Source organism: Vicugna pacos, chromosome 11 (assembly GCF_048564905.1).
Source record: "Vicugna pacos chromosome 11, VicPac4, whole genome shotgun sequence".
NCBI classification, from domain to species: Eukaryota; Metazoa; Chordata; class Mammalia; order Artiodactyla; family Camelidae; genus Vicugna; species Vicugna pacos.
The window spans coordinates 84,593,194-84,618,015 of record NC_132997.1 but is presented as its reverse complement, the minus strand read 5'-3'; the positions used below and the strand labels follow the sequence as shown (position 1 = coordinate 84,618,015).

Genomic DNA, 24,822 nt, shown 5'->3' with positions numbered 1-24,822 from the left:
TTGGAAAAGGTCACATATTACCTGATTCTTTATGTATAAAATGTTTAGAAGAAGCAAATCCATGGAGACAGAAAGCAGATTAGTGGTTGCCAGGGGGTGGGGGATGGGGGGAGTGGGGAGTGCCTGAGAAACGGTTATGGGGTTTCCCCTGAGGGTGATGAAAATGTTCTAGATGGAGAGAGTGGTAGGATTTGCACAACTTTGTGAATGTGCTGAATACCATTGAATTGTACACTTTAAAATGATCAGCATGGTGAGTCATGTGAATTTTACCATAATTAAAAAACTGGGGAACCAGAGAAGAAACACCTTTTAAAAATCATTTTTTAAACTATGGTATAATACACATAACATAAACTTTTCTATCATAACCATTTTTAACTGTACAGTCCAACAGCATTAAGTACATTCACATCGTTTGGCAACCGTCACCACCATCCATCTCCAGAAGAAATTCTTCCACGTTGTAAAACTGAAATTCTGTCCCCATTAAACACTAAGTCCCCAGCCCCGCTCCCCCAGCCCCTGGCAGCCCCCATTCTACTTTGTCTCCATGAACCTGACTACTCTCTACATCTCCTCTAAGTGGAATCATACAGCATTTGTCCTTTTGTGACTGGCTTATCTCACTTAGCATACCGTCCTCAAGGTTCACCCATGTTGTAAACTGTGTCAGAAATTCCTTCCTCTTTAAGGCTGAATAATATTCCATTGTAAGTATAGACCACATATATTTATCTATTCATCTGGCCTGGACATTTGAGTTGTTTTCCATATTTTGGTTTTTGTGAATAAGAAAGGGAAGCCTTTTGAATGCAATCATTTCAAAACACTTAACCCCGTCCTCTGTTCTACATCCCTGGGCCAAGGGTCCTCTTTTCTGTGTATGTATCTGCAGCCCCTCCTCACTGTCTCCAGGTGTCTCCCTTTGCCCCACCCCCATCTATTCTCAGCACAGCAGCCAGGGTCCCAACCAGTGAAGCCAGAGAACATCCCACTTTGCTCAGCCCTCCAGGCTCCAGCCACAATCAAATCAAAAGTGAAAGTCCTCTCAACGAACTGGAGTGCTCAGCGTGGGGCCCTGACAGTTCCCTGGCTCCTCCCCCAAGCACTCCGTGCTGCTCACACTGTCACTGCCTGAGCATCCCGGACCATGCCAGGGCCTTCAAACATGCGGTTTTTCTGCCGGGAGTGCATGTCCCCCAGATGGTCACAGTTCACTCCACCCACTCCTGGGTGTCCTCAGTGAGGCCTCCCGCCACGAGTCCCTGTGAGAAAACACACACTCACACACACACACACACACACACACTTCCTGCCTCTGCCCTGATGCTGTTTTCTGCTTAGCATGTACCACCAGGGATGTTCTATAATTCACTGGTTTATCATCTGACACCCCCCCTACCATGAAGTGTAAGCTATTTGAGAACAGGGATTTGCCTGTTTTGTTCTCTGCTGTTTCCCTAGCACCGAGAACAGGGCAGGCACACTGTAGGTGCTTAATGAATGTTTATCGAGCATGTGCATGAGCTTGTCCTCCTGGACAGCACTTACTTTTCAGAGAAGAGCAGGCATTTCTGAGCATGTAGTTTCCCTTTTACATGCAACTCCCAGTCCTAGGCCAGAAGGAAAGAAAAATGACCGAAGTAGAACTGAAACCTCAGGAAGGCAGGGGTAGTGCGGGCTTTCCCCGTGAGGCAGGGAGCTCAGAGCGCCCAGGTGCTGGACCGGCCCTACAGACACATCTCCCTCCGCTCCTCCTCTCCCTCCCAAACTCCTCCCCGGCTCCTGCCTCCCTGTCCAGCCTTACTCCATCAGCCCCCACCTGCACACCCCGGGCCTGTCTTGGACAGGAGCCCTGGTTCACAAGTCTCAGTGGGCCCTTGGTCCCACTGCCTTTCCATACATTCCCATTTCCACAGGTTAATCTGGCAGGTGGACTCCCAGTGAGTTGCAAAGCCTTAGAAAAGGCTTATGAGAGACTAAATCCTCCAGCATCTCCCATGTCAGTCAGTCCTCTCCTGAGACAGGAGGGTGAGAGGGTGTGTCCCATCCAAGCAACAGGGATGAGTTTGCACAACATGACCCAAGTAGAGGTGAATGACACACTGCAGCGTGATGCCCCCTAAACAGGAATTACTGTACTCTGCAGACAGGATGGGAGACAAGAGGCAGCACAGCCCAGAGTCTGAGAGGCACAGGCTCTGGGAGGGCCAGACCCACATGTGAATCTCCACTGTCACTATCTAGCTGTGGGGCCCTGGACAAGCCATTTCATCTCTCTAGGCCTCAGTCTTTGCATCCGTAAAATGCATCTAATTCCTGAGTCCCTCTTCTGTAACCCAGGTGGGGTCACAATCCACCACTCACCTCAGCCATCTCATCTATAAACATGGGTAAGAATCTTTTACTTGCCTTAAAGCAAGGGACTGGCCCTGATACACTTCTGAAGTTCTTTTGGGTTCTAATTAATTGAGGGTGGGGTAGGTAATTAGGTTTTTTTTTTTAATGGAGGTGCTGGGGGTTGAACCCAGGACCTCGTGCATGCTAAGCATGCGCTCTACCACTGACCTATACCCTCCTCCCTCTTTTTGGTTCTAATACCTAGGATTTTGACCAAAGGTACTGATGACAAAATTCCGTTACCCAATCCCCAAACAGAATAGTTCCTCGCGTGAACTGCCGAGCGTTGGATCGCGGTGGCGGGCGCGCCCAGGCTGTGGCTGTGGCTCGCAGCTGGTCTTGGATGACTCACCTTCAAATCAAACACCTTCTTGTCGCAGATGCTACAGATGTGTGGCAGGTGGAGGGGGGCCACACCATGCAAGTCATTCAGCTCGTGCGCCTGCAAGGGCCGCACGGACAGCACCGCCTGCTCCTCCTTGGCCCGCCGCCGGGCTCCGACGAAACCCGGTTTGCTGTTATTGAGCCGACCCCCAAAGGAAGGAGGGGTCCTGTCTGGGGTGGGCTCCTCGGGGTCATACAGCTCATAGGGCTGGCCGGGGGTTGGAGGCCACAGGCTGGGGGCTGCGGTCAGATCGGGCTTGCTTTGGCCAGAGAATCCGTGGGGGCTCTCCCACTGGCTGTTTGCACCCTGCAGCAGCGGACCTACCTCGCCCTTCAAGCCCCCGGCCGGCTCAGCGGCAAATCCGCCCGCCACCTGCGCCCCTTGGGAGTTGGGTCCGTAGAAGTCCTTGGGGAAGGCAGCTTGGCCATCTTGCCCTGAGTGGCTGTAGTGCCCTTCATAGGTCACGCTGCCCGAGGTAGAGGCCGAGGATGGCAGGAAGCCGGGCTGCCCGTCGGCTTCAGAGCCGTAGGCCTGGCCGGAGCTGGCTTTGCTGTACTCATAGAAGCCCGCGGCCGCGGCGGCGGGCCCAGTCTTGCCAATGCCCAGGATGACTGCTGGCTGGGCGGGGGTCTGAGGCATGACCCCGCTGAAAGGGTGCATCACCATGGCACTGGGGGGCTGGCTGGGAAGGCTCACAGAGGGCCCTGGGCCTCGTGTCTGGCCAGGGGGGGAGAAGGCAATTGCGTTAGAGGGAAACCGGGCACTGGGCACGGTCGTGGCGTGCTGGGGCACCCCGGTGTGGCCGTGGGGGGCACTGATCATGGACGGATGCCTCAGCTGGTTGAAGAGAGGCTGGGACATGGCCACTTTGGAGAGGACCTGGTTCAGGACCGTGGCGGCCGCGGTGTTGTTGGTGACAGCTGTCTGTGCCAGCTTCAGCCGGTGGAGGGTGAGCTGAGCTTGCAGCTGAGCCAGTTGGAGGCTAGCGGGCGAAGGAAGCAGCGGGTTCACGTTACTGACCGAGAACGGCGTCTTGTCCAGCAGCTTGGCGGCACTGCAGGGAGACAAAGGTCTAGATGCACAGCTGGTTTCCACCAAAAGGAGCAACGGGCTGTTTGTGTGCCCATCTGTGGCAACCCCACACCCTCGTACAAACAAGACCCTCCAACACAGTCCCCACAGACAATCGAGGCTGCAAAAACCTGTGATTGTATATATCAATTAAACAATTTTTAAAAACTCCAACAGAAAAATTCTTATGTGACATAATGTTCACTCTCACTGGTAACCAAAGGGGTACAAGTTAAACCATTAGAAACAAATATTTGCCTAGTAAAGCAGCAGATATATGCATATATAGAATAAAGTATATATAAAATATCTATATACGTGTATAACGGCACTGTGTGCTGATGAGATTAAAGTGAGTGGACACAAAGTCAATGATAGTCTAAATTCATGCAACTTTGTCAAAAAGCAATACATACTCATTATAGCCATACTCTTTGACCCAATAATTCAGTTCCATAAACCTGTCCTAAGAAAATGAGCTCATGTGCAGACAAAACTTGATCTCCAAAGATGTTTAATAATACTACATTATTTAAGAGTCCGATGTTGAAAGTCACAAATACCTGATAACAGCAGCAGAGGAGTTTGAAAGTGAGTAAATTATGATACATTTACAGGATGTAATGTTAGGTAACTGTTTGCTACTGATGGATAAGTTTCTACTTTATTATGCAATATTTAAGGCCTTCAAAACAGTGTACCCATCACCAAGCTTAAGGTAGAAAACATTCCACCACACCATATTGCCCTTGGGGATCTGTTGTCCCCATCCTCACTCCACCCTCATCATTAGTGGTAGACATCACCTTGAATTTGGTAAGGCCATTGTTCACAAAGAAAAAGAATAGTGACATGAGAAAAATCCATATGCTAATATTAAGTGAAGTAGGCTTCAAAACTGTATACAGAATTAGTTGTGTATATTTACACCAAACACATTTCCCCCCTTGTCCTCATTTCACACCCAAAAGCAAGAATCATGCTCCCTTCAGTCCATCTTCAAACCCAACTAACATTAAGGAAGAATCTGAACTTGAGATCGGAGGCAGTGGTGGGCTCTCACAGAATCATACAGCAGGGGTCTTCTGTCTGCCGCGTGCCTTTCCTGTGACCTTTGTTGGTAGGTGACGGTGTTTACTGGACCAAAAATCAGCACCCAGGGTCTAGAAAGGGGACAGACTTCCCCAGAAAATCTAGGATATGTGGTTACCATTGTCAGGGCTCTTTTGTAAGACCCCCTATTTTCTGATCTTCAACTCCCCTTCTCGGAAGTGGGTGCTATCAGGAAATGTGTTCCGGATGTTGATGAACTGGAGTTCCCAGGACATTGTAATGGGAAGGATGGGACTGTGCAATTGAGATTGGGATTACCTTGGACAACCCAGGCTGCACGTTCACCGTGCTGACAGAAGTGTGGGGTAGAAAGTGCGAGGCTGGGACACTTTAGGCGAGGTGTCCACTGACAAGGCTCTGTACAGTAAAAGCCTGATGATGATGAGACAAAGGAGAAAAGCCAGGGGGTAGGCATGGGCGAGGACGAAAGGGAAGTGTGTGGCATGTCATACCTCTCCCACTCCGGAGACACTTGGAGGAAAGTTGGCTGGTGCATTGCATTGGTCCGAGAGAATGAGGGGAGGCAGGTGGGGAGGAAGGTGAGTGGGAGAGAGTCTCACATTTACTGTGACACAGTGCTTCACTTATGATACTCCTTGGATCTCTCCGTTAGTCCAGTGGGGTAGGTAAATTCACCCCAATTTTGCAGGGCAAGAATCTAATACTCAGAGATCAGGTGACCTACTTAACAAATACCCACTGTACAGAGCAGTCAAACCCCAGCCAGACTTTACAAAGCAGAGAAAATGCACAGGTGGCTACGTACGCAGCTCCTCAGCCCTCTCTGAGGATGTCTTTGTGGGTTTCTTCATGGTTTAGTCTGAAGGAGTTATCAGAACATGAGGCACAGACATGTTCAAATACAAGTGCAAAACACATTTCAGAGCCAGACAAAAATAACTTTGGGTTACTTTTTCTCATTCTGTGAGAAATTAAGAATTTGCTATAAGTCATTGAAGAGATGGGTTTTGCACCCCAGCCCTGCTGTGCTCCAAGGACAGACAGGACAACTGCATTTTAAGATGGAGGCTGAGGGGGGTCAAGGTGAAAGGTGGTGACAGACCTTTTCTCCCTGGTTGCAGCCAAGCCTTGGTGGCCCCAGTGTGGCCCAGGCAAAAATCATGGCAGGAGCAGAGTGGGGGAGGCGCTAATTGTCCATGTAGGTGAGAATAGGAAAGAAAGAGGAGGACGGGTCAAGAGTCTGGTGATAGATTCCTACTCGTGTAGTATTAAGTGGCTGAGCTTCAGAAGAGCAATTAAGCTTAATTCAAAACCCTGCCCACACAGGGCCAACCCCTCCTACCAGGTTTGTCCCCTACTCAGCCTGCCCTTGCTAACAAGGTGATAACAAGGTGCCAACCTGGTTTCCATGACTCGAGTAAGACAAAGTTGGTTTGTTTTTCCCAGAGAAGTCAGCTGTATTTTCTAAAACTGTGTTCTGGGCATGAGCGAGCTCTTGCAGGAGAGTCCCCTTTGCCTCTGAAAGGACACGCGAGGAAGAAGCTGTCTTTCCAAAGAGGAGAGCCAACATCAAAGGGTGTTTGCAGGTCAGCTATGGGGAATGAGGATGGCCCAGGTTACAGAAATTTACTCATTCACATGCAGCACGAATTGAGCAGACTGATTAGATTTTCTTCCTAACGTCCACTCCACCCCGCAAATTCCTACTGACCCCAACTTGAGTCAAAGTTGAGTCAACCTTGAGTAGAAGGGCCTTAAATTCTTAGCCTATCAGAGTTAATAACTTAAAATTCAGGTGCATATAACAATCATATTTCTCAGCCAAAAACTGGCAGGCATGACACCCTAAAGGATAGAACTGATGTCCACCCTTCTGTCTTCCCACCATTAAGGTCTGTCACTGTTACATCACTGCCTTGTATTGAAAATAATTGTTCATGTGCCCTTCTTCAACCACGAGACATAGGCTCCACCAGGGAAGGGAGCATGTCTTGGAGATTCTCATATTTTCCTGGCGCTCTGCCTCACACTTGGTGAGCATGCAGTAACCACCATAAACAGAATGAAGAAGGAAGATAATGGACCAATTATAGGAAGGAAAATCTAAACATACCCAGAAAGCAAGTGGATTTTGCTGTTGAATTCACCTTAAACTTCAATCAGGCACAGACTCACTGCCTAGGGGACCGTCTAAAATTCCCCATTCCAAAGCAGTTCTCTCCCCGAGCAAGTCTAGGTTTTGAAATCAAATGGATAATCCCTGTGGTAGACTGAAAAATGACCTCCCCCGAAAGATCTCCACATCTTAATCCCCAGAATCTGTAAATCTTAAATAACATGGTAAAGGGGACTGTGCAGATGTAATTAAATTAAGGATCTTGAGATGGAGAGATTATCCTGGATTATCTGAGTAGTCTCAATGTAATCATAAGAGTCCTTATAAAACAGAGGCAGGAGAATCAGAGCCAGAGAGACAAGACACAAGGATGGAAGCAGAGTTAGAGAGGAGAGAAGATGCTATGCTGCTGGCTTTGAAGATGGAGGAAAGGGCCATGAGCCAAGGAAATGCAAATGGTTTCTAGAAACTGGAAAAGGCAAGGAAGCAACATTTCCCCCAGAGCCTCCAGAAGGAACCAACCCTGCTGACACCTTGACTTTGGCCGTCAGTCTGTGAGACTGGCTTTGGACTTCTGATCCCTAGAATAGTAAGAAATCTGCGTTGTTGTAAGCTACTAAATTTGTCATAATATGTTACAAAAGCAATAGAAGACTAATACAATCTACCAAGAAAATTAGACGCAAAAAACGCTTCCACTCAGAGAGGCAGCAGTGGGTGTGGGGACATTAGCTGGATCTGGCCCAGGATCTAAAGACCCTCTGGGAATTTAGCCAGGAGCCAGAAAACCCCAGAGGTTTCTTCCTTTTCCAAGTCAGATTTCTCTAACCAGCTGGAGCAATGGCGACCTGGGAAAGCTGAGACTGCAGACCCTTAGGGAGCATCTCATCCTCCCCCTCATCAACAAAGAAAGTGACTTGCCCAAAGCCACCTAGTTGGGTGATGGCAAAACCTTCATGAGAACCCACATCTTTCACACCAGCTTCTTGCGCCTGGCAGAACAGCCCTGCCACCAAAAGCTCTAAGTTCCAGAACTACCTATTTCATCATCAAATTATCATTTCTACCCACATTTATCTGTGGTCCTCCCCTCTGTTCAGAGAGATACTGACCACCTTCCATATGCAAGGCATCGCTGAGCACTGGCGCCATGCAAAGAGGCAGGCCCTTTCTGGAACCCCTGTCAGCTCCAGTGTTGATAGCTCCCTTGTCTGGGGAGCAGGTAGGTGGCACGGTTCTATGCCACACCCTCTCTTCTCCTAAATCTTGTGTGGCAGCCCTGTTTGCCGAGGTCAAACCTCAGATCTGGGGAGGAGGGAGAACAGCACAGTCAGGCACAGAACCCGGGCATGTGGTGCAGAACTAGAAGACCCACCGCACAGCCCCATGGAGGGCTGGTCCGCATTCCCAGAAGAAACAGCACAGCCACTCTGATTCATCCAGGCCTCACAAGGCTGACTGCCCCCAGGGCTGAGGTTTCCTTTCCGAGGTATTAACTGTTACCAAGAATTCACAGCGCATAATTACATTAAAAACTTGGGTTCCCTACTCACTTAGAAAGTTTTCTTTTCTTTCTTTTTTTTTTTTTTTCAATTAAGGCAGCATTTCTCTGAAGAGTTTTCAAAATAAAATACAATATAAAGGAGAACGGGTTGCCTTTATAATGCCGGGAGATTTAGGAGATCCAGATGAAAACTGTTTCTAATGGTGTAATTCCATAGTGTCGAAAGGATATGCAACATATTGCATCCACTGGGACAGCCAACAGCTGTCCTGGCTTGACAACGCTCACTATTTATTCCAAAGCTCTTTCACATTTTATCCTGAGTCCCCAGCAAGATGTGATGATGGATTAGTATTTGGGCACAAGAATTGAGGGACCGTCCTTCCTCAGTTCGAGTCAGGGTGCTGGAAATTCGGCAAGCCTTTTGTGATCTAATCCATCCCGTTGTGAAAGGAAGGGAGGGGGCCCACGACACAGGCAGGGGCCGTGGGCGTCTGCTTTGAAACAGACTCCACCAAAGGGGTCAACAAGGCGTTTGTGCATTTGATTTAGCCCACACGCATTGGGCATCTACCATGTGCCAGGCAAAGTGGCTAGGTGGGGGGGGGGGCACAGAGATGGAAAAAGAGAAAACTTCCTGAGATCACTTGGGAGACAGATCAACACAAAGTGATGAATGTTCTGACGGAAGTAAGCTCAAAACAGCAAGGCACGCAAGGAAGTGGCTTGAGTTTCAGAGAAATGTAACAAGTGAAAGAAAAGGCCCAGACAAGGGCCGTCCCTGAACTCTGGATAAAAACTCACAAACATTCTGGGCTTATTCATCCACCTACAGATGCAAAGATGCATCAGCTGTTGGTGAAAGGCAGCTGGAGGGTGAGCTGTGGTCAGAGACTCGGTTTCCATCTGCAGGTTACGGGTTGTGTGAAGGGGAAAGTCGCGTAATTTTTTCGACCCTCAAAATTTTCTCACCTATAAAATAGAACAGTGATCTCGATCCAACGTGACCCAGCCCCAGCCCGTTAGAGCCTCCTGGCCACAGCGATTGGCTCAGGAGTGGACACTCCCTGACCTTGTTGGAGCTATCGGGAGGGTGACACTTGTCATCACGTCAGGCCGGGCCTGGGTTGTTAAATTGGTTGAATTTAAGCCACCACTGAAGGAGAGTCTGCCTGAATAAAGCCAACCCAAAGACACTGGCCTGGAGACAGGGGCACAGCCACTCCCGGCCAACTGCACAGGGACGCCTGGAGCTGGCTTTCCCTGGGTCTGCTTGGACTTCTCTGTGCGTGAACTGATGCATTTCCTTTATTGGCTTAATAAAAATAATAACGTAAAAAGAAAGCCAGCCTTCTTCAGCCATCTGCATGTAATTCAGACGGTTCTTTCCACAGCCCCACGTTCCTTGTCGCACCCCAGCTTCCTCTGCTGAGCAGACTGACCGCAGGACCCAGCAGCACTTTGGTGGGGGTCTCTGCTGACCAGAGAGCCTGCTTCCCGGAGGTTCAGGCAACAGAATGCTCCTCCATCCCAGGTGGACTGAGAGCCCCGCACCCTGGTCACGAGGCCAGGGTGTGAATGGGATGCAGGGGGAGAGTCCTGGCCAGGGGGTAGGCTGCACAACTTTTTACAGGTCTGGAGATCTGGCTTGGCCACACAGGTGCTCCTGTGAGAGGGGACAGAGGCCTCAGCCCTCACCTGGGGACAGTTTCTAACCAAAGCCTTTCATTTCTCAGCACCTAACAGGCCATTTTTGCTGTGCTAAGAACTGGCTTTATTATGCAAGGCATGAGTTATCCCCCTAGGAGAAAAAATTCATTAATTATAGATAATAATACTTTAGTCTTCCTTCACCTGGAGGGCTGTGGGCTGCCCTGTACGAACAGGTGCCAGTCTTGACCCAGCGCTGGTCAGCAAGGTCAACATATCTTACCCCTCTGAGCCTCAGTGTCTTTATATAATTGAAAGAGAAGTCACAGTCTTTCCCCATTTAGCCTATAAGGGTTGGTGCTGGGTGAAGTAAGGAGCTGTCAGGACACTCTGTGAACTCTTAGGTGCTGTACAGAGGTACGGGTGCCACATTGGCTGGAAGATTATTGGAAAGAGAACATTTCCTGTGTGGTCACAATACACCCTTCCCTTTCAGAAAACGCTCTTCTACAGAGGAAGTGGTATTCGTCACTCACGTCCTTGGAGATAATCTCACTGCCACTAGGATTCAGGGTAGAAAGAGCTCAAATTGACTTAGCCCTATTTAACAGAGGACCAAGCGTGCCAGTGTGACGGTGCTCTGCACGGCAGATGGGCACAGGGATGGAAGAAGCGCTGCCCGGAGGCTAAGGGCATACTTTTCAGAGTTCGTACCAACCTGGGTGTGAATTCCAGCTTGTCACACATCACCTGGTGACTGTGAGCAAATACTGACCCTCTCTCAGCCTGAGTCCTTGTCACAAAGCAATAACGGTGTATCTAAGCTATAGTCTGTTCTGAGAGTTACATGACAGGGTCCACATAAATTGTTCCGCACAGCTCCACGTGCACGGCCAGCACTCACTGAACAAAGGCAGTAGCGACCATCTCTGCTCCTGGTCTTACCAGTATCATTACCGTTACGACTACTATCATCAACACCACCGTAGTTCTCATCGGGGCAACTGGCAGGTGAGCTCTGCCAAGGCAGAGAGACAAATCTCCCTTAGAGACAGAGAGAGATGGATGACAGAAAATTCAAAGAGATGTAGTCACAGACAGAAGGGAAGTAAAAAATAAGGGTGGACATCTGCTGAGAGTGGAGGGAGCAGGAGTGGGGACTGGGACTTAGGGGGGAACAGAGAGTTGTAACTGCTGCTTGGTGAACAGGATAAGTAATCAACAAACAACAGACTTAAAGGCCATGGGATAACACAGGGACACAGCTGAAGTTCAGTGGTATGAACGTGTGCGGACTCACAGTAAGCTTTTCCCTGGTAATGTCTGGCCATCCAGAAGCAGAAGCCAGGAACTGCAGCCCAGAGCACGGTGGTACCTACAGCAAGCGGACCAGCCCCATTTTCAGTAAGCACCATACCTTCCAAGATAACCAGTCAGGAACTTAAATTCACTTCCAGTTCAAGTCAGTCCCCCTTTCAGGCCAAGCAATGAATATGACATTTGCTAAGATATGAAATATAATCCCTGCGAGAGAGCAAGATAATGTTTTCCAGGTTTGCTGTCACCTTACAGAGTAACCAAATCAAATCAAGTGTAAGGGTCGGGGTCAGGATCAGGCCTTTCCTGCCCTCTGTTGCCTCCTGGGAGCCAAATCTCAAGTCATAGATTGTCAGCTCTGCTCTAACGCTCTTAGAAGCCAAGTCAGGACGTGAACCACAGGGAATAGTCCCCAAATATCAGGTTAGAAGATGACAATGATGATGCCACAGTAATACTGGGGCTGAAGGTCCAACTGTAGCTGATTATCACAAATGTTAAGAGCAAAAAGAGATCTTAGAGACCACTTAGTTTAACCCACTCATTCTACAGATTTAAAAAAGCGAAACCCGAAGAAGTTGGTATAATGTGTGAATCAACCCAATCACACAGCCAGACAGCCAGATAGAGGAGAGCTGGGAATGGACCCCATCCTCATTCCCTGGGGCTAATGCAGCTGCTACAGTGGACACAACCCCATCAACACTCACCAGGGGAGTCTTCTCCTTTGTGAGAGGAGTGAGATCACACGCTTTTTCGGTAGTGCTATCTTCCTGGTAACAATAGGGCTCCTGGATTATCACTAGACAGTCCTCTGTGACTACTTTTGAGATGACTAGGTCAACACTGGCGTTATCCCATGGTTGGGTTTTAGCCATGGCATTACTGTATGATGATTCATATCACCATGACACCTCTTGGAATGATTTGTAACAGCAATGACAATCCTATCATCTCTCTTTTGTTTCACGTTTTTCAGTTGGAGTGTTAATAAGTGTTTTCACCTCATTAGCCATCTGACCTCCAGGACAACCATATGTGTAAGTAAATCAAATGTGTCCATTTTCAGTATCTATTAAGAAGACTGAGGGAGCCCAAGAAAGGTCAGATACATCACTTGAGGGCATCCAGAGAAGAAGGGACTTGACTGGGACTTGAATAAGGGTCTTTTTACTGAAAGGCCAGTATTCTATCTTCTGTTTACCCATTCTCTAAAGGGAACTTCTAAAACCACACTCCTGGACCTATTTCCTGGGTGCAGTTATTTTGTTTTGGGGTTTTTCTGTTTGTTTGTTTACAGGTACTAAAATATAAAGCTATTTCCTTTATTTTGTGGTTTTTCCTCCAGTTTGTCATAGTGTTTTATTTTATTTTCTTCCCCAGCTTTATGGATATATAATTAGGATCTAACATTGAATAATGATCTGATATATGTATATATTGCAAAATGATTACCACAATAAGTTTAGTTAACACATCCAGGACGTGATTTTAAATAACACAGTTGACATTAAAAAATCACCAGTCTTGGTCCATCTTCTCTGTACCACTTTCATCCATCAGGAAAGATTCTCGGAACCAGGGGGACATACAGTCATGAAGCGGCAGCTAGCTACTTTATAACTGACAAGAGAGGGCCTGCCCCTCCTGCTGGAGTTATTAGAAGTGCTCAGAATGTGCAAAAGAGAGCTGATAATGCAGCAAACACAGAGATAAGATGACACATCCTGCTAGTGTCATAACAGGAAAAGACTTAAAGCAAACAGAGAATTAATGTCACCCTAACCACCAAGAACTGTATATTAGCTTTGTTTGTTCTCTTCCTTCCTTCTGTACCAATTTTCTTTCTTTAAAAATCCTTTATTTTATAAAATGATGGTACTGTAGGTGGTAGTTTAATTTTCATATTTCCATTTGTTTTGAATTTTTATTTTTCTTTTTTGAGCATTTTTTTTACAATTTCACATTTTAAAATTATTCATTTATCTATTTATGAGGGGGGAGGAATTAGGTTATTTATTTATTTCGTTTTAATGGAGGTCCTGGGGATTGAACCCAGGACCCTGTGCATGCTGGGCACCCACCCACCACTGAGCTATACCCTCCCCCACCATTTTGAATTTTAAAACCACAAAAATATAACAACTATAACAAATACTGATGAATTAACTGCAAATTACTCCAAATTAGTAAATGCTACTATTAAAGTCATTTTTGCCTCATTTTTTTAATTAAAAAAAATTATACAGATAAAGCTGAAGTTCCCTTTGAGACTCTGCCCAGTCTAGCTCCACCTTCATCTCCCCGGTAACATCCACAGATGGTGTGTGTATATCTGTGTATCTGTTTACCTATCTACCTAGAGAAGAAGAAGAAGAGGCTTTTTCTATCCCTGTGTGAGCTCATAAAACAGCAGGCTGAGGCTGGTTTCAACAATTTTTCTCTTAAAGAAACAAATGCCTGTCCTCCCAAGTTTCCTTTCACACACTGAAGCCCTGAGGCAGCATAGTGGAGTGAAACACTTGACGAGCTAGGCATCAGAAGACCCAGGCCTGGTCCCACGGCCACTGTTTACTCCCTGTGGGACTACATGTCAGTCAATTTCCCTTTTTTTGGTAAAATGAGAAAGCTGGATGAAAGGATCTCCAAGGCCTCTTCCACCTTTGAAAGCTGATGACTCTAAGGTTTAATTTCCTCATCTGTCAAATGGAGATAATCATGTCCGCCCTGCTAGCTGTTATAAAGGTCAAACACCACGCACAGGTGTTCTGCAAAGCAGGGTAGTGATAATAATAACAATAACTGAATAATACTGAATAATAATCATTATTATTATTACTCACAAATTAGGCTATTTTTAAGCTCCTGGGAATGCTTTCAAAGAAACTACTGTAGTAAATACGGCTTGGTTCTGACAGATATGTTGCAGTCCAGGCAGCATGAAATAATTTAATTTCTTCTAGTCCAGTTCTCTTGGACAGGCAGTTCAGCACAAGGAGGCTCCCAATTCCAGCCACGAGGACAGAGTGAATGAAATACCAACAGTGCCTCACAATGCCATGCTCTCCTCTACAAAGGCATGTCACGGCAGAACCAAGCGTTCACAGTAAAATGCAGCTCAGATCCACGCAGGGTTGGAGTTGGTTTGCCAACTCTACAGAGTTTCACTGGTTCTGTGCAGGTTAAAATTGAGGGAGGTAGTTTGACTTCTAGGGGTAGGAGAGATCTTTCCATTTTCTCAGTAACATAAGATATGCTGACCTCTCAACCCACAAACTTTTCTGGAGAACACTGGGGTCTTTTGAGATGGGAAAAACAAGCTGCTTGAAATGTGTATTTAAAAACTGCTATACAAGTTCTCTAGGAAGCCGAATACTATTGTTTATACAAGCAAATGAAATATTTAGGGGTTTATAAGCCAAAACAGCCCCAGTGAAGGACAATGTACACACAAACATGAATGCCTTTGCATACACTGTTCCCTCTCCCTGGACAACCTCCTCCCTACCCTCCTCACTCAGGTAACTACTAACCTTCAACATGCAACTTAGATGGCACCTCCTCCAGGCAGCCTTCCCTGATTCCTGCCCGTGTGTGCTGGTGCCCCTTCTGTGATCCCCCATGATGCCTCGCTGCTCCATTAAGCCTCAGTTACACTCTCTTCTAACTCCTACCACTCTTGCTAATAACTATCTACTCCATCACTCATCTGATATTCTCACATTCGTGATCATTTTGAAGGCAGGAATTACACATGCATTTCATGTCATAGTGCTGGCATATGGTAGATGTGTGCAACCAATAAATCATATCTATACGCATATCTGTACACACCTACTCCGTGTGTATGTGTGCAGTGAGAGTAGCTGTACATCACATTCTCAGTGTGATTTCCTGGCTAAATGTTCCATGTGTATGTTGCTACAAGGCTTTGAAGATGAAGCTCTATGGAGAATGTGAATTAGATTCAGTCTTTGAACACTGTCAAAGTTATGTAAATACCACCAAACACATCAAGTGTAAGTTTCTAAAATATTCAACAGACTTGCTTCCACATTTTTCCTTTTAACTAAATCTGAAGAAAATGCAATTTCAGTGTGTGATCTGAGGAGATATGCGTCTAATTTACATGATTCTGAGATGAAACACATGCTCCAGAAATGGTCGCTGTGTTGTCTAAACTTTCTTCTCAGTGGTTTATATCACTGAAATTTTTCTGGTAAATATACAAGGATGGTTACAAAACTCAAGCCAATTTTAGAGCAAAATAAAATTTTTGATTCATTTCAAAGAATTCAAATTCTCAATCAATAAAGCTGGTCTTTTCTTAGAGTTGCCTATTACCTGGACATTTTAACTAACATGATTTAAGCCAAACATTGGGAAGCCATATGACACTGAAGGGTGGGGTGGGGTACCTGGGGGAGGAGGCCAGGAGAGATAGTGTTGTTTGTAAGTAGATCCACTTCTTACACAGGCTCTCCTGTGCATCTTATTGCAGTCAGTTCATGCTGCAGACCTTAGTTTTCCCATCTGGGAAATGGAAAGGTCGGAAGAGACAACATTTAAGGTTCCTTTATGCCTTGTGATTTTAGGATGGTGGGTATTTTCCTAAAGCTGTTATCTATGACCCATGGAAAAGTCAGGATGATCTGGTCACAGTGTAGAGATAGATTTTAGCCCCGAGAGATCTGAGTTTCTAGCCTCTACTGCTCCTCTAGTCCTGAGTGACTTCATAGGCACCTAATCTCCACTTAACAGATCTGTCTGTAAAATGACAAGGTGAAACCAGAGCAGTGATGTTCAAGTGCTGGTGGGCATCGGGAGAGCTTTAAACCATGCATGCTGGGCTCACCCCCAGTTTCTGTCTTAGGAGGTCTGGGTTGGGGCCTGAGAATTTGCATTTCTAATGAGTCCAGGAGATACTGATACTGCACTTCAAGAACCACTAAACTAGACAATCTTTTTCAAATTTTTTTAAATTGAAGTACAGTCCGTTTACGTTGTGTTGATTCTTGATGGACAGCATAGTGATTCTGTTATAATATAAATATTTCTTTTCATATTCTTTTTCATCATGGGCTATTACAAGGTACTGAATATAGTCCCCTGTGCTATATAGTAGGGCCTTGCTGTTTATCTATTTTATACGTAGTAGTTAGTATCTGCAAATCCCAAACTCTCAGTTTATCCCTCCACCTCTCCTTTTCCCCTGGTAACCACAAGTTTGTTTTCTATGTCTGTGAGTCTGTTCCTATTTTGTGAGTAATGAACTAGATGATCTTGAACCTACCTTCCAACTCTAAGCATCACAGTAAGTTGTAAGGAATTTAGTAACAGCCGTGTTTTTTTACAAGCCACCTCTGCTAGCCCCACGGTACCCCAGGAAGGGGCTTCCTTTTCTGGGGGGGGGGGGGTTCAGACACTGCAAAAATGTGGTTATTCTTATACCTGCCTTCCTTGAAGAGACTCAGTCGACATATTCAACACTTGGCCTCCTGGAATCAACATTCAAGGTTCAGAAACCTCAGGTAATTTGTTTGACTGACTGGCTCAGTGTCATGTTATCTTTGTTTAACAAAAAGAAAGCACAGCTCTGTTCACACTGAGTTCACTAACGCAGAGAACAGAAGAGTCAGATTCCAGAATGTCAAAAGTTCTTTAGTCAAGCAACTTCACCATAATGAGAAAGTCCACCTTCCAAACTCACCCCAGGCTTAAAAAAAAAAAAGTTTTGATAAAACCATCTATATCACTAGATTTCAAACTTGGTGGCACTGCAATGACGGGTTGTTTTTTTAAAATACTGACGCTTGGGTCCATTTCCAGAGATTCTTTTTCACCCGAGGCATTGGAATTTTTAATAGCTACTCAGGAGAAATATTGTGAAGTGAAGTTTGAGATTGACCAATCTCTAAAAAAACAGAATCAATCTATTATTCTTCACTTTGATCCCCACAAGCCATTTTTGTCACTACAAACAGCACGACCATTTGTCTTAAATTGCACGTAAGAATAAACACTGAAATTTTGATAAGCCCACAAGGGGTCACAAACACAGCGGGCAATCAATCAGTATTAGCTATACTGAAGCCTTTCACACAGTCCAGTAACTATTTTTTTGTGGCAAGACGTGCCCCAGATAGACAGTGTCTGCTGCAGAAAGCCAGAAGAGGTTTGCTGGAGGATGACTCCTGTCTTCTAAATTATAAGCACCTTGCAGACATCATCCATGTCCTAAAATCTTTCAAATTCCTGAGTGTCTGTCTGGCTCGGTGCCGGACAAATGAGAGGCACCAAACAAACAGTTATTCAGCTCACTTGAATTTACGACTATCTCTAAGCCTACGGGAGGGAGAACTTACAGAGTACGCTAAGTGATTCATTGCGTGGTACGAGGTATATGTTTCCGTGTGTGTGCTGGGAATGTACACTGTTTAATTCTTTTCAATTCCTTAGAGTAAATGAGAATATTATGGTTGGGGCTTTATAAACATACCATACAACTGTTTATTTCAGAAAGTGGATGGAAGTTTCTGGTGCCTTAAGAAACAGACCTTCCTGATGACAGCCAACAAAACACAGGTGCCACCCAAAGCAGAGAACATGCTACGTAGGCGACTTCGGACTTTTGCCTCTATTTTACAAAGCTGTGGCCGTCCAAAAGTTACCGTGAAGAGGAGACAACAGACGGAAAGCAACAACAGGGGGACAGGCCCCTCTCGGTTACAAGTGCACATGCCCTGGTGGAGCTTTTCTCACATCACCACAAACCAAATGTGTGGTCAGGATCCAAGCAGACTGAGAACTCAGGCAAGGAAGAAGGGTTAAAACCCAATAGCTGGCTTTTCACTCAAAACTGCCCTCCAGCCCTCCTCCCGGCTTCCCCATCCATTGCTAATTAGGGGCAGCCAAGGCTTGACATGTACACAGCTCTCTGTGGTAAAACTGATTATTATATTACTATGGAAAATAAGGAAGTCATTTCGTTCAAAATATCAAATTCCACAAAATCATACGTGACAGCTGTGAGCGTATGCACGTGGGGGAGGGGGTGAGTGTGTGAAAATATTAACCCTCTCCCCTTCAGTTTTCTGACATCTTCGCAAAGACGTGCAAAAGAGAAAGGGGGCGGAGAAAAGGGGATTCCAACACGTAAGGCCGAAACCAATGGCGAAGTTACATATGGATTTTTTTAAGGTTAAAAAAATCCCCCTGATAAGATATGGCACGCACGCCATTTTACGAGTGTGTGGATTTGCTCTGACGCCCTGGCGAGCAGAAAACCGGTATTCCTCTCCCGAACGTGGTGAAGTAACTTTTAATGGCATCAGATAAAGAAACGAGGTGAGTCATGTTTGGTTGTGCATGAGCCTGCTAACAGATCATCACATCCATATCTAAATATGTCCCCTGAACCTCGCAACAGAAGTTTATATATTTGCTTGCTTGCGGACTATTAACATAGCTTTGCTTTGAAATTTAATTTACTTCAAGACACCTAATAGTTGCTGAAATGCTTATCGCGCTTTCGACAGAGGTGCTCAGAAGCAACTTTCAAACATTCTTTTCTGCCAAAATATCCCTGTTCATGAATCCTAACACAGCACTCCCCTCCAGTTCACGAGCCTGACTCTTCTCTTAACAGATATGAGACACTTCCAAAGCCTTCACGTTCATCTTCCATCATTGACAAATTAGAGCAATTAACACAAAACACCTCAACCTTAGAAGACCCCCATCATTCAAAAGGTTTCAGGGTTTTGAAACATCCCCTTCCATTCCCTCCGATCTGGTGATAACGCAATCTGTTTTCCCGCAGCCACACAACTTTATAAAAGAGTTTGGTAACCAGCGTAAAAAGAGCATCTCAACTTCCTTGACATTGGGATCGCTGATTTCACTGGGGTCATGAGGAGCTGGTTTAGGTCACATGTTACCCTGCCGTTATGAATCATTTATTACAACTTTTTTAAACAGGCGGGGGTTGGGTACAGACAAATCGCATACTCATGCACAAATGCTTAGCGCCAAGAACATGGTCAGAAGTGCTGCCCGGAGAATTTAAAAAAAAAAAAAAAGGAAAGAAAGAAAAGAAACCCTTGATTTCCCTCTCGGGCGGGGGAAAGGTAGGATGGCGTCATGCAACCTTACCTTTCTGAAAAAGACCAGCGCTCCAGGCACGGAGCGCTCACCTGAGGCCACCAAAGCCGGGAGTCATTTTGGGTGTCGCACATGTGCCTCCCTAGAAAATTCCAACGACATTCTACCAGCTTCCTGCACGCCAATCATGACAGGCGTCCACGGAAACTCTCCCGAGTCTGGGAAGGGGCAGAGGAGGGGGAACGTGAGCGAGGGAGCCAGCGAAAGAGAAAGAGCGGTCCCAGGCACCGCGCGCCCGGCTGGAAGGGGAGTCACATGCCGCCAGGAGCCATTCCTGCTGCATTACACACGCTGAGTGTAAATGGCAAACAATATCAGTCCATGTTTATACCACATGTTCTCAGCCTCTTCACATATCAACACCCAGGCCAGCTCTTTGCAGACAGCCCCCTGAGACCGCCTCTGAACAAGGGAGTCTTGCGCTAATCCTGAGGCCATTTTTAATAAAATTCCAAAGCTTCCACTCCTACTTAATTTCCCATTTTTTGTGGTTGGTGGCAATGGTGACAGTGGTTGGTTGGTTGGTTGGTTGATTTGCTTGGTTTTGAGTCTGGATTTTCAAGGAGAGCAATCTAGTCCTGAAGGTCCCCAAAAGGACCCCATAAGGACCCTAGCAATGTAGCCACATCACACAGCACGGTCATACTGACCCCCTACCCACAAGCTTCCTGAAAAGCTGGCCCCTCTTTTTTTATTTTTGTGGAGCGGGAGGAGATGGAGTGAGGTGGGGACCCACCGTTTCACCTGTCCAGCAGTAACTGCAACACTTTTCAGCCAGAAAAATGGACTGTCCTCTGCCCTAAGCAGAGGCTTTTAACGGGGTGAGGGGGGTGACATTCCCCCAGGGTATGCTGGAGACATTTTGCTTCAGAACTGGGTGCACTACTGGCGTCTACTGGGCAGAGACCAGTGATGCTGCTAAAATCCTACAACGCTCAGGACAGCCCCATACACAAGGATTACCAGCCCAAGATACTTAACAGTGCCACTGTTAAGAAAATGCTCTACAGGTAAGTAAGTACTTCCAAGAGTCTTGCCAAAAAAAAAAAAAAAAAACCCACAAAAAAAAAAAAAAAAAAAGAAAGAAAGGAAAGAAGGAAGACAACAAAGCCAAGAAGGCCCTCTGAGAGGCACTGACTGAAGGCCCTGGTCCCGTGACGGGCTTGGCCTGACTATGGTTTGATTACTTAGGAACCTGCTCACTTTTCTCCCCAGGAGTCACTATCCTCCTGCCACTTTTCTTCCTCTTCTCGTTCCAAATCTCACACTGTTATACTTAAATAATCAAACCAAATTGAACCTTCACGTGATTTTCTAAATCAAAATCTGCTGTCCACAGGTACCTCGTTGCCAGGTTACATAAAGCAGCCATCACCCCAGTGTGTCCTGTCTGGACAGCCTGATGTTCATCCAGGATCCCCAGGATCCAGTATAATCCCCTCCCAAAACTATTCAGGACGGCACACGTTTAATAGGGTAAAACCTTCCTAAAAGAGCTTAGAAAGGACTAGGGATTAAAGCTCACTGGGTTCTCCTATTTTACTGAGACTTCCTGGGGGGCGTTGGGGTGGTCGCAGGCATCGGGGAGACTCCCCTCCTGCTAGGACTCAGGGTGGGACGTTCCTGCAGTCACTGAAAAGCTGACGCGAAGGCCGCTCATGCCTGTCTGAACAGCCCGTTTTCAGCCGCCCACCAGAGGCGCGTCCACCGCCCACTTGCCCAGTGAGCTCCCGGAGAGCTCCAGGGCTCTTTCTTCCTAATTTAGTCATAGCCCACAGGCTGCCTCTGGCTCTCTGCCGCTCACTCAGTCACAGACACCTAAAGGCGCCGGTCCCAGATCCTGACCTACGGGATCCAGCCAAGCTGGCCATGGCCACATTTCTGCTCAGACCTTGGGTCCCTCCCATAGTCTACTAAGTTTCCCCAACGCACAAGACTCAGCTCTGACCAGTACATTTTGTCCTTCCTTTGTCTCTGTCTCATTTCATTACACTCAGGACTTTCCTAGGGTAAGAGTTTCCTGAAAAGCACTCCACCACACACATCCCCCCAGACCCATATGTGAGGCTCTGCCCTCGCTTCCCCGTGTAGCCCTGGAGCCAGGCAGCCCAGGCAGACCCGGGAAGTGAGGAGGGACCATGCCTACCTCCAGGATTGTGGTAGAAGGTGTGTGTCCAGTAGCCCAGTTCGGCGTAGTCGGCGCTGGCTGAGGATCTGCTATCATGGGCACCACAGAGTGAGACACTGATGGTGAACTTAATTATTAAGAAAAAAGGATGCCTGATACAGGGCCTGAAATGTAATTCCCAGGAGAAGAAAAGTCAGTCCCTAGAATAAGCCCTTGTTCTTTTTCATTCTCTTTTTATTGAGGTATAGTCAGTTTACAATGTTGTGTCAATTTCTGGTATAAAGCATAATGTTTCCATCACACATATACATGCATATGTTCGTTTTCATATTCTTTGGAAATTGTGTGGTTAGAAGGTCCCAGCTCTTACCCAGGGATTAGTACACAAACCCTGTCCCCACTTGGAAATGAAGACGACCATCACAAACTGAAATGTAGTGAGCATATGTTGAACACCTGCTGTACACCAGCACTGTGCCAGGCAAAGAGGGAGGGAGGAACAAGAGGTAATACTGAGGGTGGATGTGCAAGGCATTATGCTACCCACATATTTTCTCGATCTTCAGACTCTTAAAAAAACTAAGATCACTAGCCCCACTTTATAGATAAGAACACTGAGGCTCCAAATGACTGAGTAACTTACCCAAGTCTCAAAGTCAGTCTGTGGTCACTTGAAAAAGATCTGCTTGATTCCAAAGACCTTGTGCTTCCACTAAAACACCCCCCAGTGTGCAAGATAAGTCATAAGTGTGAATAACAGAGTAAAATGACATGAATATTGCAGGTAAGGCATGTTCCGAGTGTCATAAGAGCAAGCCTGGCTCATAATCTGTGGGGCCCACTGCAAAATAAAAATGCAGGGTCACTGTTCAGCAATCACTAAGAATTTCAAGATGGCAACGGAAGAGCATTAAACCTTCTAAGCAAAGGGCCCTATGTGAACACAGACCCACAAAACCTGTCCTGAAAATAGGGAAAAGCTCAAAGAGGGAGGGGGATGGGGTGGGAGCCTCACCATCCCCTCACTAAGAGGACGCAGTTCCCAGAGCAGCACAGCCCAGGGCTGTTTGCTGGACATCCAAGCCTTTGACTGTGAAGGTCAAAGTGCATGATCCAGGTGTGTTTTCACACTTGTATGCCTGAAAAAGCAGGTGGAGCAGCCAGCACGTTGTTCGGGGGTCAAAAAAGGTGCATTTTATGACCTCAGACTTCTCCCCAGAGAGATCAAGGCTGTTAACATCAAGACAGCTTTGTGGTAGGTGCCGTGCAGTTCAAGGTTGGCAGTCTCTTTCCCTTTCCCACTGCTGGTCGTGGGACGAGGATGAGGAATTCTGAGTTAACCGCAGACAGGCTGGACCAAGGGGAAAAGGCAGGGTCACAGCTCAACCCCTGGAAGTGGGCTTGGGTCCTCGGTCTCAGCCTTATATACCTATCAGGGTGGTGCTAAGTAATTCTGCAATTCTTTGGGGTATGGAAGGACAAAAAGAGTGGTCACCAGTGACTAATCCAGGCTAGTCCTGGACTAGAGACAATAGCTGGGCCTCCTCTAACCTTCAGCACACTGAGCCCAGAGTGGCCGCCTCATCTCTGTTTTTGGTTGAGACTTTTGCTGGAGTTGAAATCTCTACCCGTGCTGGAGGGGCAGAGCCGGTCCCCACCCTGGCCGTTCCCTTCCCAGGAGCTGCTTGGAAAAGTCCAATTCTTGGCCAAGAGGTACAGAGGCTTTCACGGCCTAAGAGATCCCAGTGCACATGTGGCATGTGAAAAAACCGTTGCAAACATTCCCGGGGCCTTTCTTTTTCCCTCATCTCCTCTCCTCTTTTCTTTTCTTTTTTAACCCTTTCAACAGAAGCGGCAACTCACGATGATACTATCCCCAAACACCAGGTTCTCTTTATAACCCGGGCTGACTATGCCATTTTTAGCAATGGGGAGAAAAGCTAAGCCAGAAAAGATGGGGTCCCAGGCCCTAGGATGAATGGGAGGCAGTGAGAAGAGGGCAGAGGGACCCCTTAAAGTGCAATAGTAGAGGTTCCAGCCTCTTGTTACAAAAAGATGCAATGAAAGAACAAAGACAGGATTCGTTCCCAGAATGAACAGGCGAGGCCTGTGTAAGGGCCACATCCTACACAGACAAAGGCCAGCCCCAGCGCGGGAGCAGAGGAAACCGGGCAAGAATCGTGAGTCAGACAATGTGGGAATGGGCAGGGGTTTTTAATTCCCATCTGGGTAACTGTTGTTCCTCTGTAGGTTCTCCAAGGACCCACAAAACAGAGGCAGGAAGCAATTTTATGTTTTCCAGATTTGCTTTTTAAAGACTGAGCCCAGCTTCCAGACACAGATCCCATGCTGGGTTCCCAGGGAGACCATGTCCTCAGGACCTTTGCACAATCTGTTCCCTCTCCCTGGAAGTCCTTCCTCCAGATCTGCACTGTCCAACAGGGTAGCTATTAACACATGAAGCTATTATAAGTCGTTAATATTAAATACAACTTAAAACTCAGTTGCTCAGTTGCACTAGCCATAGTTCAAGTATCCAACAGCCACATGGGGTTAGTGGCTACCACGCTGGACAGCACAGCATGTAACATCTCCAGCACTGAGAATGTTCTACAGGAGAGCACTGCTTCAGATCTTCATGTGACTGGCCCCTTCTCAACCTCAGGTTCCTGTGCTACTGTCACCTTCCCAAAGAGGCCATCTCAGACCCAGGAACCTAAAGGACATATGGTCACTCTCTGTCCCGTATCCTATCTTTGTCAATATCTGAAATTATCCTGTTTATTTCGTGCTTTATCGCCTGTCCCCTGCCCCGGAATATCAGCTCTGTGAGAACAGGGAGTTTATCTGCTTCGTCCGTTGCCGCCTGCCCAGTGCCCACACCCAGCACAAGCAGCAGCTCGGTACATGGTACTGACTCACAGCAGGGTCTGCCCCAGCGCTCTGGGATCAGAGGGCGCCGGCCACCAAGTCGGCTGCAGCTTATTTTCCTGTGGTCCAAGATAACGTCT

The 24,822-nt window shown here is 46.8% G+C and overlaps 1 protein-coding gene across 4 annotated transcripts in view; it reads right to left on the bottom strand.

The window, feature by feature from the left end:
• The window catches only part of RBM20 (RNA binding motif protein 20), a 177,244-nt gene that overhangs the window by 47,640 nt on the left and 104,782 nt on the right, over nucleotides 1-24,822 (bottom strand). For 3 of the 4 annotated variants that reach the window (XM_015235959.3, XM_072971865.1, XM_072971864.1), the window contains exons 2-3: nucleotides 2,756-3,842; nucleotides 1,555-1,616 (exon numbers count right to left, since the gene is read on the bottom strand). In XM_015235959.3, the coding sequence (XP_015091445.2) occupies nucleotides 1,555-1,616; nucleotides 2,756-3,842 (1,149 nt within the window). Of the gene's footprint in view, nucleotides 1-1,554; nucleotides 1,617-2,755; nucleotides 3,843-21,829; nucleotides 21,921-24,822 lie in introns of those variants that run through there. The other variant, XM_072971866.1, reaches the window with a different exon arrangement.